A 16042-nucleotide genomic window follows, 5' to 3' on the forward strand; every position below is an offset into this window, starting at 1 on the left:
ATAATTTGAATTATACAGATTTTAATAGAACCAAGAAGATAATGAATGATGGGTATCGATGATCCATTTAAGCAGTATTTTAATACATCCTTGTGAATTTCCAGTATGTTCTACTTTAAATACTACCCAATGCTACTGCTTTGACATGTTGTTGATAAAACTTTCTCAGCAGAGTTCATGACTAGATTATCTCCCCGTAGTTTGATTTGAAGATCAGACATGAAGTAGAGACAAACATAATCAAGCCAAATTTTTTAAACTTTTTTTTCAATATTCTAGAGACTGATGGTCAGTCTACTGCTTTCAGATACTGCTTAATTTGAAATAAAGTAAACATTATACATATATGCATTCATTTTTATATGGTTATATTGTAAGCTTGATAATTTCAAGTACTTTTCGAATTTTAAAGGTTTTCAGTATATTCAGGGTCCACTGTTGTTATGATTTGGTCGCTTTAGCTTGAATGTTGTCAGTAATAATGTGACTATCATATCCTCTATTGTACAATATTCTGATATGCAGCATTATGACAGACATGATTACCAATGGTGTGAAGCATAATGTGAGGATATGGCTTATTAAACTTCCTTTTACCTAGAACATTTAATTACTTACACCACTTAAAGCCAAATGATATGGCTAATGTGTTTGCATAATATATTTGTTATTGAGTTTTGCATTTCAACTATCTTTTAATATTTTATGTTACTTAAGGATCGATATTTTGATGAACAGTATAAAATATCGTTATGTTCCTACTTAGTATATGTTGCTGACTTAAAATAAAGATGTAAATGTTTAGGGAGATGGAATTATTTATTGTTCTTGTAAAAAACTACTTTATATGACATGCTATAGCTGTAATGACTTGGACTGCCTAATATTATCTTTTTTACTTGTGGAAATTTGATCGTTGTCCTGATATACATTACATATATGGCACATGTATTAAGTTTCAGTCGAAGAATTGCCTGTGAACTTTGGCTGTGCGAATTCAATATATTGGAGCAGGTATCATGTACCTAAATGTGACGATTGGTTACCGAATACGTCATTTAACTCTAATATTGCTAGTACCACTGCCAAATTCACGGCTATATTATTCATTAGGATTGAATTTTAAGTGTTCATGGCGTCATGATTTAATGCTTCATGGATGTCATTTTGTTTTCGACTACGTTTATTTATTTCTCATTTTTTCATATTAGATTTATTGCAGAAATGCAGAAGACACATCATTTAAAGTGATTTGGTTTATCATTGAGTTTGTTAGTCTTTCATTTACTGAGTGTGGGACGATAAAGTTATGAAATAGAACGTATTACGAAAAAGGGTATTCTTAATTTAGTAATGAAGCGATTATTGGGAATTTTCCCAAATATTTAATGTAGGAAGATAGAATATTGCACTTGCATTTCAAATGATAAAGTATATTTCATATCTTTATCAATTTGCGACCTTAATATTATCACTTAATTATTGTTTGATGTAACTGATATCACCACGTTACTGTGAGCGTGTTTAAATCATCACTAATAATATATTCAATTAGATGTTAAGAAAGATTTGATCGATATTCATTCCATTTAAACTTAATTACAAATTAATGACGGAGCAAAATAAATATTTATAACGACTTAATTAAGCCGACGTATTGTAGCTTTGTTATAACATTAAACCGGATTTAAAACTTTTAATCCATGATAGGCATTCATTATAATAGGGCTTTAGATTTTAATTATAATTTAACTAATTTAAAATCATATTCCAAGCCTACAAAGTTATCAACCTGCTATGTTCCCATAAGATTGTTATTTTATGCCCAACTCGCCTCGTCCCTATTCAAACTGGAATGTGATACCCACGTGTATAGCCGTGCTATCTAATGCGCTGATACCATTCAAAGAAGAAAGACACTGATACGTACGATAAATGTATGTATTTATTATCTTAATTGTACAGTAGTTGTTTTGTTTGGCTAAACTCCAATATCACAGACTTAGATCCAAGGACAAAATAGTAACATTTGAATTATTTGTCCTCTGCACATGTGGCACATCCACCCTTCTTTAACAGACCAAAATGGAGCAAAAATAAATTCGTATACAATACAAAGTACATTTTAAGTGAATCTTTCGTATTTACGAAACGTGAGTTTATCTTGAATGTCCCTGTCGACAGCCAATTAAAAAGAATACTTTAATAAATAAACATGTAAGCTACAGAAAACAAATATAATATCTTTAATTAATACATAAACATCAAATTCATCACTTACACATACCTGGTATACAAGTTAAAAAAAATATTACTTCACATTTAACATTAATAAATGCGTTTACTTCTGCAATACTGATAGGCAATTGACGTCTTTAAGCAATTCATGAAAACGTGAGCAATATTCGATGTAACTATACATGTAATTCATAAAGAATTTGGATGACAATATTTAAAGGTATACTTTTACATCACACACACAGTTACGTCAGTGATCAAACGAATATGTCTTTTTATTGTCTGTATAATAGTTTGAAAGAAATTGTAGCATTTTTGCTGAGATTTTATTTTCTTTTTCTTTGCCGATTTTTAATTATCTTCAATAATTCATTTTTATACTCATAAACGAAAAAGAAATATCATATCCAATAAAATTAGATGAAGTAATGTACCTGTAAGTATAAGATATCCTTACATTTTTTGCAAACGAAGTATTCTCTCATTTGCAGCCGAGTGTTTTAATTTGTTGTGACAAACACTTATGTTCAAAACTTGCTTAAAGTTACATGTATCTAACAAAGAATAAACAGACAATACAATTCACATAAATAGTATTTCGCCCTATGGTACATCATATAAACACGCGCGATGTTTTGGCGATTTTTATCCAGGTGCATCCTTACACAGACATGCCGAGATAAGCAATCCACATGATTGGTTTCATTATGTATCCGTTTCTTCCTTTCACATTTTTATCAGAATCACAAAGAAATGACACATTACTCAGAGTTATACTGTCTATGGGCGTCCATAATTATATCGCTAACATCAGCACAAGGCTTGCTGCAATCTGTGTCAAACAAAGACCTGGAAAGTATTCAGACCGAAATTCCACCATTATGCGCTAGTGTTCTCTAAGAGTTGCATGTAAGACTTCGGGTCCGCTCCACTGACCAGTTTCTCTTTCTCCTCTTCTTTCTGTTGCATTTCCTCCACATACTTTTTAACTTCTCGTCTTGCCTGTCGATTCTCATTGTCTCCCTCAATCAGTTCACTGTGAATAGGAAATTCAATCCACGTTGATTTTTTGAACTAAAACTTAATATAGACACATAAATTCTACAAAACATCAGGTATTGGCATACAATGTAACGAAACATTTTGCATTCAACAATTTTGTAGCATTATGCAGATTGATAAAATATGCACCACAATATTTAAGATAGATAGTGTACCCATAATTTCAACTCTTCAACTCGTTAATCTTTAAACTAAAACTTGTATTGATAATATAGATACAATCAACAACAACAACGTATATTGGCATACTATAATGAAACATTTTGCATTCAGCATTTTTGTAGCATTCCACAAAGTGATAAAATAAGCAACACAGTATTTAAGATAGATATTGTACCCATATTTTTAACACACATAACCTACCTAAAGTCTATCTCCCCATTTCCATCCTTATCTAGGCGTTTCATCAGTTCGTTTATCTCAGGATCAGACAGGTCAATCCCAGTTTTCTGAAATTAAAAATTCTCTTATAAGTATTACAATTTTATTCAAATCGTAAAAATAAATATAATTATCAACTTCAATAAATTGTCCATAATTAATCAATTAACAAATAATTCAGTACTGCAACTTCTACACCATTAATTTAAAGGTTGTGCATTATATCCAAAACCACGTACTTAAAGATGGCATTTGAAGAGGATTAGTAGGAGAAAAAAATAGTACTAACCCGAACACCCTCCTGGAGTTCCTCTAACGATATGGACCAGCTGTTGTCTGTGTCAAACTGTTTTAATAAGTCGATCATCCTGTATCCGGCCTCCTCCACAAACTTTTTCAATTTGTTGAGGGGATCATTCATAAGTTTTGTAAGGGGGTCATCCTCCTTCTTCTTAGCCCGGGGCTGGTCACTCAGTACTCCACCAAACTTTATCGTGATTGGTCGGTCCTCCCGTAGTTTGTCGCACAAATCTTTGAAGTTTTTCCTGATCATCAAATTCTAAAACAAACAGAATATCATTGACACTGATTAATTCTGATATACTATTGCTACATCACAAAAGGTATGGACTACAGTCTGTTACCTTCTCTGTTATAAAAGAGAATCAAACATCGATATTCACAAACTCAAATAATACGGTTAAATGAAATGAGTTTATACCCCAAAATCGATCCGCTTTAATGTTTTAGTTGTATTCCTCTCGACTCCGACCAATACCGCATACCCTCCTTCTGCGGATAGGGGATTGAATCCAATCTGAAATAGATATGATATATTTGCCTTCTGTATATTTATACAGACACTTTAATTTAACATCAGAGTTTTCTTATTAACTTTTTCTATTTACACTGTAATACCAAGTTAGTGCTGCAAACGAAGAATGCGTTATCTTATTTTCAAGCGAAATGTCACAGTTAACTGGCCTACTGTACGTGTTCAAGTCAGTGTTGCGTGATGATTGATAAAAGGTAATAATCAACATTGAAATGATTTAACTTGAGTAACACTGATAATTAAATTTCTTGGATATTTAGTTACTTTAACCACTAATACATTGTAGTAAATAAGTTTTAAAATCTTAATTTAGGTGTCATCTCAAAAGAAAGTATTAGAGAGAAACTCGCTCATGTTGAGAAAGATCCTTGAAAGTTAACTTATATGACTATATTTAATATTCCAATTTGTATTCAAAATATAACCTTACATTGAGTTCCTCTAGTGTATCATTGGTCTGCAGCCCAGCAGCGATGTGAGGGGATCCCTCCAGGGGTATCCGGCAGTAACTAAGGTTCAACTTGATCAGGTATTTGTTTTCCTTCAGGGTTTCCTCCATCGCTTTCGCACCTTCCAGGCCAAATCCATTCATACTAATGTCGAAGTATTTAAGTCCGACGTTTTCCTAAAATACAACAAGATTGCATATTTTATGCATTGATATATTTCAGCGCGTTATGAAGACGTCGCATACTTCAAAGCTATGTTTTATACTTCGTTGTTTTTTAAAGTGTTCATGAAATTCCATGATTTGAACATCTTTGTTACGGAGGTGCATCCCACTTAACCCTTGACCCTTAGCCTTGACCCTTAACCCAGTCGATAATTTAAAATAACATCAAACTCACCCTCAAAGCTTCGACGATCATAACACACCCTTTTGTCTGGAAATGACACCAGCTGAGATCTAAAGATTCCAAGGACACGTTTTCGTTAAGGGCCATTGCGAACCATTCTGCTCCCTTTTCTTCAAAACTATTGTGCTGGAGTAACAGGGTCTTTATGGCAGCATTTCTCTGTGGATACATAGTGATTGATCAATCAATACATACAATAATCAATTGCTGTCAGGTGTTTTTTACTCATCATTCTCATCTCTGTAACATTCGACACTTAATAAATAAGAATGAATGCAATATCATTAATGTCATAAGATTATATTGAAATATGATTTACATCATGTATTTACATCTTTTAACTTTTAAATGCGTATGGATGTACTTTGGAACTTACTGTTAGCATTTCATAGAAATACTCTGCAGCGGTGTCCTCAATGTCGTTTCCTGATTAGAAGAAATTATAATAATGGTAATGATACTCAGTGGACTAGGAAGATGAAACGTAATGGGGGGGGGGGGGGGGGGGGCAAAGGTCCTCAATATTTCGTAACCCCCCCCCCCCCCCCCCCCCCGCACCTACAGGAGGGAGATTAATTCAACACACAATCATATATACTTTATATACTTTTTTCATTTATCATTAATATAATCCTTGTACACATTTATAGACAGTGGGGTTGGTAAAAGGAAATTACCGAATTATACAAAAAATGGCCAAATAAGCGTGTGAGCGCCGAAGGCGCGAGATTTTTGGGTCTGGGGGTCGACCCCGGGAAAAAGGTTACGATTTAGAATGACTGAGATGAGTTTTACAATGTATTTTGATGATTTTAAAGCGTTCTTACCATGGTAATATTTCCATTTAAAGTAACCTGCATTTAGAAATGATAATTATGATAATCGTGGCGTCATATCATTGTGCATCCCTGCTCGATCTGAACATACCGGCTTCACACCATCGGCACATTGTTTTGTAACTCAAAATAATAATGAATTAATTGTCTTGCTAAGACATATAAACAAACTAATCTTTTAAGAGACATTATGTATTGAATTTCTACTACATGTATTAAAGGTTTGAACATTATGTGCTTGAACGTTTTAGGAAATGCGCCGCGCAGCGGAAATTTTTTTAGAATGAAGTACGAAAATTGTGCAGGAGGACCATTTTTTCATTCAAATATGCATTTTTAGAACATTTCAGTCGGCGAAAATGGGGGGGGGGGGGGCAAAAAGACATGTTTGCCCCCCCCCGTCCTGGGGAACGGGGGGCAGTTGCCCCCCCCCCCCCACCCCCCCCCCCCCCCCCCGCTTCCTACGCCCCTGTATGTCATTTCCTTATTAAATACTAATTTGTAATCAAAGTATCAACAAAAAGTAAAAATTATGTATAAGCAAGGAAAAATCACGAGAAATCGAAATCCATATTTAAAATCATAAAAGATTTTATCATTGATAACCTTCCTAAACCCCTGATGGATAGACAAAAAGGTAAAATCTTTCTTTTAACTGATGTACTTACCTGACAGATTCAGGTGTATAATTGTCTTGTTTTCACTGAGAAGTTCACATATTGCTTTTGCCCCTTCGGTGCCCATTTTATTATCAGTTAGCACCTGTAAAAGAATGCACTTACCTTTAGGTATTTACCTTTGGATATCGTAACCAAATATATTATAATCATTAGGAACTGAATGAAAAATCTATTCAAATTAATCCTTATAATTCAATTAACTAAAGATAATCTCTTCAATATTCAAAATTCATTTAGGGACTCTTTTGTCTATGAAATCATTACGCCGTCATCTCAGCCAATCCGAAGCAACGTTACAAACGGCGACGCCATTGTTTCCTTTATGGGCTGATAAAGGAATTTTAAGCCAATGGAAATGCTCGTAACAAGCAAAATTGAATTATGATATTATAAACTAGATCATTTTTTCTGTATTAATTTGGCAGCTTTATAAGTGTTACAATACACTTGTCCGAAAACTCACCAGTTCTGTAACATAAACATTTTCCTTTAACACCCTAGTTAAATGCGATGTGCCTTCTCCAAGAATGTAGTTTCCTTCTAGGTCTATTTTTTCTAATATCGTGTTTATCTACACAAAAGAAAAAAGAAATAATCTTAGTTCGAGTCGCATCATATAATAAGAAATGAACATTTAAAACTGAAGGACTGAAACACAGTCATGAGGCAGTTATAAACCTGCAAATCTTATAACATTAAATATACAACTGTTACTTGCAGAACAGGCGTGTTACTAAGAACAATGAACTATATGGTAAACCCTTTAGATAACCGAAAACTTCCAAATATTGATTTACCTCAACAGATGTATACATAAACAAATTATATCTCAGACAGTGGAAGTTCTTTGAGATGTTTATTGAGGTAGAAATAATGTATAATACCTTTACCCAAAATTAATGTCAAAACGAAAACAACTGTTCGAGGGTGACCAATCCGTTTGAAAAATGATCACCGTTATCTACTAGTTGCAATACGGGGTTTCGAGATCCCAAAATAAAGTGAGTAAAGTACGATTACCGTCGATTAGTTCCACCTTCCAGTGATTATGACGTCATCAAAATCAGGTTAAAATATGACGTCACAATCATCGAAAGGTGGAACTAATCGACGTTTGTTGAAACCCCCGCATTGGATTTTATAATCTAGCTTTCAAACAGAAGTTAACTTTATTCCCTTACAAGATACTAGCATACAGCTTCAATCACCTACCATTAAGGACTCTGCCATGGCCTTCATTCCAATGGGACCCAGTCCGTGAAACTTCATCACCAGTTCAGTTTCAGACATGTGTTTGATGAAGTAGGATGCCGGTTGAATACCCATGTCCTCACATATCCGTAAATAACGACCCTTTGGTGTCGTATCCTCATCTGGCTTATCTGTACCTGGCACGGCTGCATTCAAACAACACGCTAATTTAGAGACATGACTATCAAAGAATGCAAGTTTGGAATCTATACAAATGGAGGCTATATCCGATTTGCGTAAAACAACGATTGTTGGATATGTTGGATAGCGTGATGTCTAGCCTAATTATACAATCTTATTCAAAGAAAAATTTACTTCTAAATTATCCTTTTTGAAGCAGCAATTAGCATCCAGAAATATACACAGAATTATCATTGCTGTTGATAAGAGAAGGTGGCCAATGACAATATCATCCTAATATACTGTCATGATGAGAAAAAATAAGGAAAAAAACCTATGCATTTTTGGTCAATTTTGAACAATTACAAGATTTTAGTCCATCCGTTCCTTTGTGTCACATATTGACCGTCTTTTAAACCAATTCTAGAGATTTCTTTTATCTTTTGCTGGTACCTCATCTTAGATAAATGTGTAATGCCACATTGAAACGTCATACAAACTTCGTGCTACCAAAATGTATACGTGATGTCACGTGGCGTCTCGATAGAAAAAGTGCAATCCCAAATTCACATGCCTCATATATAAACGAAAAGGTCACTTTCTGCATGCATCATCATAAACAGAAGTTGTGTGCCGTCTTAATTATATCATACAAAAATGACTGAATGCATAAGCATTACGAAGTCCAATAAGACTTACTGGTAATCTCCCCTTCAAGATCCGTGTCGTATTTGTCTGCGTCATCGTCCGGATTAGATCCTAATGAAGACACTGATATAACATCCTCACCAAACACATCCTCAATATCATCGTCAATATTAGATTCCTCGTCTGATGCCTGCGTACTTTGCTGCCATCTCTCGACAACATCGAAGCCCGCTTCTGGCAATGGCACTTCAGTTTGAAAGATATTATCAGTATTTTCAAAACCCTCATCGGTCGGATCACCATTAAAGTCGATTGCCTTTCTATGAGGCAATTCTTTCGCTGGAATACGCACATCATGTGTGATAGCTTTCAGACGAGTTAAGTCTGTAATGAGACCAGCGGCGTCCTTTTCGGACATACGTGACGTACTTGCCACACTGACGGCGCTCCCGATTCGAGAGGACGCCTTTTTGTTCGACTCTGATTGTCCTCCATCTTCTTTTGGAAGTTTGCTGGAGGACTGGAGACGAGGGGGCTTAACAAGTGTTGGTCTTCCGGCGGATCCAGTCCCCGGCATTTGTGCATTTGTTCACCGCGAACGGACGCAAACAGAGTTTTTGAACTGTGAATGTCACATCTGAAACAAAAGAGTTTCGTTTGAATAGCTGTTGGCTATACTGCATAATTGTCTCCGACATATAAAACTGTCTTAAGGGTCGTTACCATTCTTTTCACGCATCTGACCACATGCCTTAAACAGTTTGCCAACCGTAAACATATTTGTTTCTTTTCATTTCGTACGATTCTTTTATCTTTCAAAATTTTGAAATGTTTGTGCAAGCATTATAAGGAATGTTCTAATATTTTGACTTCGTTGTCATTGTGTTTCTATGGTTTTATTGCAATTATGAAAACAATGGACTTCCTTCGCAGAATAAATGTCATGCTATAGACCTACAGTATTTTGACGGATTGATAATAATTACGAACACGGTCAAACGGAAACAAATCATGAATCAAATGGAAAGGAAATATGGTATCTATGACCAAAGCTAATTATACAGAATGATTGTGAAAATATACGTTATATCATCTTATCATTGTAAAATAACTCTCTTGATATCTGTATTATGCATCAATTTAAAATCTGGGATCTTAAAATGGAGTCATTAATTCCATTCTCTGATTAAATGACAAAGCATTTTTGTATGTACACCTGCAGGAATTATTTACGTATGGGACTTGGCGAGAATTAACTTAATTATCTCTTGGTCGCATCTGTCATATGTTTAAGCTTTGCCTAGATCAGGCCTACATACTATGTATTCGACTGCAAGACCAACTTTTGATTCTTTTCCAAAATGTTTATAAATTGGTAACTCTATCTACTGTAGAATTACGCCATGCTCTAATTTAGCTCTTAAGAATATGCTAACTAACCTTGATTTTAGTACAAATTTGAATATCATTGTGACTTAACCCCAGTCGATATAGACTCAGTTGGTCTAAAGGTGAGATACATCTACACGAATTCAACCACGTAAGCGTGACGGCCACGAGGTAGCTCCGAGTGACTGCTCATCTATTCGGCACCCGTTTCTGCCTTTGTTTCACAGACGTGTGTGATTAGGTGGAACGTGATTAGAATTGTATATTGTGCTAACTGACATCTATCGCATACTGTATCGTACAATTACTCCATATCGTACCGTACAATTTACACCAGTCAAGGGACGTCGTCCATATTACTCAATAAATAAGCCAGATGGTGAATGTTATTTGACCCATTATTGTAATTCCTCACACAATCTATGTAGAGGATGACATACTAATTGTAACACGAACATGTTAAACTAACTTAACTTTAATGAATGTTTCTAATACGGATGTGTTAAAACTAGTTTCCTTAAAGAGCGTTTAAACTAAAGAGTATACATGTATATTATTGCCATAAAGCCATGGAAAAATAATTCCAGTTACTAATGCAGAATGAAGGCATTCTTTCAGTGAAAATCAGATCAAATAAAAACAAATGGAAAGTTGTTTCCCATTACGTAATTAAGAAAATAAGAAGTGGGAAATGCAAGTGTTTTTATACTTACCTATAATTTGATGTATTTATTTCCTCATCGCATGTGTTACACTTCAGTACATTGACAGCTACTTCAGTCGTTACGAGGTCAACAAACTTTCCCCCTATAAGAGCGTGCACTGTATTACATTAATCGGTATGTAGGCGAACTGACATAAAAATCATTCGAGTTTAAGCTCATGGTTCAGCATTCATTTAAAAGAGAAATTTAAAGAGCAATGATATAAGTTGATTAATGAATGTGATACCGACCAAGAGAAGACATTCTATAGTTCATTACTTATATAGCCAATTAAAAGTACAATACCCCACTCGTTTTAGATTCCATAAAGAATATCAATATAAATCTTATTTCTGACCATACCATATAATTATAGGGGTCTTCATTACTTAGGTGTATTCTTTATAATTTATATATCCGTATTTAAAATTTCGATACAAAATTTAAATGTATATTTACATTAATTACATTAAAAGGGTAATGGAAGAATGATGGCAAACTTCATTGAACGGTATCGACTAATTGGTCATAGGCAATAACGCAAAGATTTTTCTTTAGATCACACCAACCTGAACTTCTATCTGATCCTCTCCATATTGTACACATGAGTTTCTACTTTTGTATACTCAATCATTATTGAAACTACAACCACTTATACATAGTTTATATAAAGAAATGCATTTACACTGAAACCAGAATTATCTCCAGATATTCTAATGAATAAAAAAGAAATAAGAAAATCTTGATACCTTCTTTAGATACTTCGATAATACGATGTTATGAAAAAAAAACAAATAATTAACATTATAAAAGTGTCCTAGTATATTCCTCCGAATTTACGTCAAACAGAAAATCGGTAGAACTTCATACATGAATGTATTTGTTAACACAATTATAACATCATTATATGTTTAAACTGTGAAAAAAACTCTAACATATCAGAGAAATAGCATTTGAATAACTCACAGTGCGGGAATCTAAACTAATATGTTACGCATGCATTGTGGATCACTGTATTACACATTAGAAATAAACTAATTTGATAATGCAGTCAATGACACGAAACTTTTATCATCTACATTAAATAATAAGGAAAGGCATGTCATATTCACCATATTTTTCAATACTTACAAGCATAAAATTAATATTAACTTACCGTAAAAACAGGAATCTTCAATAAATAAAACATAGACGCCATTTTCAAATCAGTGCTAAACTTCTCATCTAAACAATTACACATTAATACAAATCCGACACATGTATAATGAACGACTGCCCGGATGTGTGACGTCACGAATACAGGTCGCTATGACAGTGCATGTAAGAAGCTAGCTTACCAGACCCAGTCCTTTGTGGTTTGTTCGGTGGCCAGTTAACAATACACTGTCTATTGAATACACACCTCCAAATGAATGAACGCATTGCAAAAGAATCGCTAGTATCATGAAGATATGTAACAATATGGAATGATAGCATTGTTATCTAGGTAATCCTACTTGGCACAAGTCATTCTTTTGGCCAATGAATATTAGAAACAATGTATAACTACATGAATATAATGAGTTACATGTGGCGGGGTGTCGAATCATTTTATGTTTAAACAATACAACTGGTAGTCGCTTACTTTAAATTGTCGTTAGCTACTACCTTCAATGTTTAAATATCTTATACATATTAATCCCGGTTGCACTGAATACACTTGATTTATTGCACTCTGCATATACAAGACAGTATTCATCTTGCTTCAGGTAGCTACATGACAATGATGACACAGGATACACTCAAATTAAAAATAAACACAAAAAAGCTTAAGTTTACATATCAAATCGATTTACTTCGATTACAAAGCAATTAATGCGAACAATGAGAACTATTTCGAAGTTAAACAAGATCATTTAGTTTCTGTTCGAGGTACGCCGATTTCTTCCCGACAGTTTTGGTAGTGTGTATCTTCAATCTAAATTTAAATTAGATTTTTTTTAAATTTTAATTTAAGTGACATCGTCACGATTCATTCATTTGTTAAGTAGTGGATGTGTTCAAGTTCATTTAAATGTTTAATACGCCACAATATTACCTTGGAGAAAAGCAAATACAAACACCAATCGTTCAACTAGCTCAAGACAAATATAATAGGGTTATGTCTTCAAATAATGTGTCTCGGACATAATTACTGAATCCAATTGTTTATATAAGACATAATTTAGGATCACTTACAGCTAAAACATAAGTCGCAACACGATAATCGTTTACATTACTAGCAAGATACATGTACCAATATGCTATCAACTGTGTGGTATGCTACATTGTATTTCAAATTATTCTGTCGGCAAGGCGTAGACATCGAACTATTACACGGCAAATACGACTGAATTGTCTTCTTTAAATAAATTTCCGTCTCCCTAACGTTCACATTTACCTAAGTCTTAAAAATTGAGTGTTCCGCTTGTGAGGAATGTGCTATGTTCTGCTGCCTGATCCAGACAGAAAACTTCCGTTACTAAAGTAGTTTCGACCCCTGCTCATAATGTGACGGTGGTGTACGTGTGCTGTTCGATGTTTCTGGCAGTATGGTGCAATGCCAGAGGATTATATACAATACAAAAGAATAATTATTTGCCGCAGTATTCAATAAATCACTTTAAATCACCACGCAATCATCACATGTATACTCACTGGGACAACGACAATAAAGTCACCCTCATTTCCGCATTTACTTTTCTATTTCATTAATGGCTACAAATCTAACATGCCACTGCAGGAAGGATCGTCACAAAATGGTTTGTTTGTTTGTTTGATTCAGTTAACGTCCTATTAACAGCCAGGGTCATGTAAGGACGGCCTCAAATGTATGCTGTGTATTTCGTGTATACAGTGCGAGGTGCGTGTTTTGGGAGACTGCGATATATTCGTTTTGTGTCTTCTTGCATAGTGGAACTATTGTCCTTTTTATAGTGCTATATCACTGAAGCATGCCACCGAAGACACCAAGCAACACACCCAACCCGGTCACATTATACTGTCAACGGGCGAGCTAGTCGTTCCACTCCTGGTATGCTGAGCGCTAAGCAGGAGCAGAAATGGTCAACACTCCATGCCATGTATAGTCACATAGTATAGGTATCACTTCTTCTGGAATATCTCCCATCAAATCAAAGTGAATCCAAGTCAAACAAATTTCTTATCAAAAAAGTTTTTTGAATAATGATAGATGGTCGGTTGGTCTAGTGGCTAAACCACTTACCTTTCACGTAGCCGACCGGAGTTCAATCTCCGACACGGGAGCGAAAAAGGGTCACCGTAAAGTGGGAGGAAACCGGAGTGCCCGGCGAAAACCCACGTAGTGTTTTCGCCGGTCACTCCGATTTCCTCCCACTTTAAGACCGCTCGCGATCTTACAATTGGGTCATCAAAAGTGATTGAAAGTTTAAGGTGAAAATATAACTTGTTTCGCAATCGATGTAAAATAAATATACGTACTTTATATCTTTCTATTTCGGTGACAATCGAAACTTAAAAAGCATGCAACTTTAACCACATAAATAAAGCATGCAACTACTGCATAAAACCAGAAAAATAATATCATTAGTAAAATAGATTTTATCATTTTATTTCAACTTTGAAGCAGTTACTGTAGCTTACACAAGTATTAATCTTCATGTTTTTTACAGTGTCCTGATGGAGATGGTATCACTCTACAGCTGGGCCAGCGGTCGGCTTACCTATTAGGAGGATAACACATTTATAATCTTCAATTAAAAACGTATCTATGTTGATAACCCTAACCATCTAGCAACGTTTGTTATATATGTAATGGTAAATGCAACACCGGCACAGCAGCAGACAGTAAGTTATGATCAAATCAATGCTTTAAGTAATGATTAAAAGGTCTGTAATTCCTGTGGTAAATATTGAAGCTGACTAAGTGATGCTTGTTCTACAGTCTTAGATAAGATAAGATACTTACTCTTCAGAGGGCTGAAAAAGAAATATAAACACAACGTTAACAAAAAATCTAATATTAATTGGCAGAAAATGGCTGTGAGTATTATGCTACTACGAAGATTTGGTTTGATTTCAAGACCGTGCATGATATTTCTAGCGTATCAAATGGCATTCAAAAAATAATCATAATTGTGTAATTATAGGTTGTGTAATTATAGGCATGCATATGTTATTTTTATCTAAAAATGTCATGGTCAAGAAACGCTCGTAATAATAGCATCCATTTATATTTACTTTCAGCTAAAGTAAGTACAACATATATACATCTATATAGTTCAATAGACAATTGAAGAATATCAATGCATTGGAATCTAATAAAGAGTATTTATAATATATGAAGCGAGCTGGACTTCACACTCACTCACCTATAGTCAATCAGCCCCTCGCACGCCACACCTTCTAGGAAGGTCGTCAAATTGTCCCCTTGTCTTTCAGTAAGCTCTATTCCAGCACTCTACATGATAATACATGCAATTACTACAGTATGCTTAACCTTCTCGTGATTCAACAAAGTAATATATAACAGTGCCCTCACGGATGTATCATTAAAAACATTCATACGCAGACTCCTATCAATAATGGATATCAGCTGCTTTTGATCTGTTGATATAGTTATAAGAAACATTTCACCGCCATCTTTGTTTTATAAAGCCACAATGGCATCCTGTTTGTGGCATAATTGTATGCAGTCACGGTCTGTGTAACGGGACTCAGCCGATGATTAAAGGGAGAGGGGTGATATGATGCCGGGTAGAGTTATTATGTTCTGTCGTGACGTCAGAGCAGGTAAGAGTTGTGTGTCATTGTGTCCAATCAATCAGATGTTAAAGAAAATGTATAAAACATTCCTTTCAAGATGAGTAAAGAATGTTACGTAACAGGAAATTTAAAAGTAAGCAAGCAAGACTGCTGTCTTTATGATGACGAGTAGCATATCTCACGTATTAAATAGGAGCATTTAGAACTATGAATAAATAAAAGTATCCAAAACGAACAAGTTTTGTCCAATTACAAAAATATTTTTTAAAGCTAGCTG

General features: G+C 34.6%; 1 protein-coding gene across 1 annotated transcript in view; it reads right to left on the reverse strand.

Moving 5' to 3' along the window:
• Positions 1–1927: 1927 nt before the first annotated feature.
• The window catches only part of LOC138319727 (uncharacterized), a 30694-nt gene continuing 16579 nt past the window's right edge, over positions 1928–16042 (reverse strand). The window contains exons 13-25 of the mRNA XM_069262865.1: positions 15372–15460; positions 14969–14979; positions 8960–9496; positions 8102–8286; positions 7353–7460; positions 6878–6971; positions 5750–5799; positions 5365–5532; positions 4947–5141; positions 4403–4498; positions 3971–4240; positions 3664–3749; positions 1928–3274 (exon numbers count right to left, since the gene is read on the reverse strand). Of these exons, the coding sequence (XP_069118966.1) occupies positions 3118–3274; positions 3664–3749; positions 3971–4240; positions 4403–4498; positions 4947–5141; positions 5365–5532; positions 5750–5799; positions 6878–6971; positions 7353–7460; positions 8102–8286; positions 8960–9496; positions 14969–14979; positions 15372–15460 (2046 nt within the window). The 3' untranslated portion in view covers positions 1928–3117. The remainder of the gene's footprint in view (positions 3275–3663; positions 3750–3970; positions 4241–4402; positions 4499–4946; positions 5142–5364; positions 5533–5749; positions 5800–6877; positions 6972–7352; positions 7461–8101; positions 8287–8959; positions 9497–14968; positions 14980–15371; positions 15461–16042) is intronic.

This window comes from Argopecten irradians, chromosome 3 (assembly GCF_041381155.1).
Source record: "Argopecten irradians isolate NY chromosome 3, Ai_NY, whole genome shotgun sequence".
Classification (NCBI taxonomy): domain Eukaryota; kingdom Metazoa; phylum Mollusca; class Bivalvia; order Pectinida; family Pectinidae; genus Argopecten; species Argopecten irradians.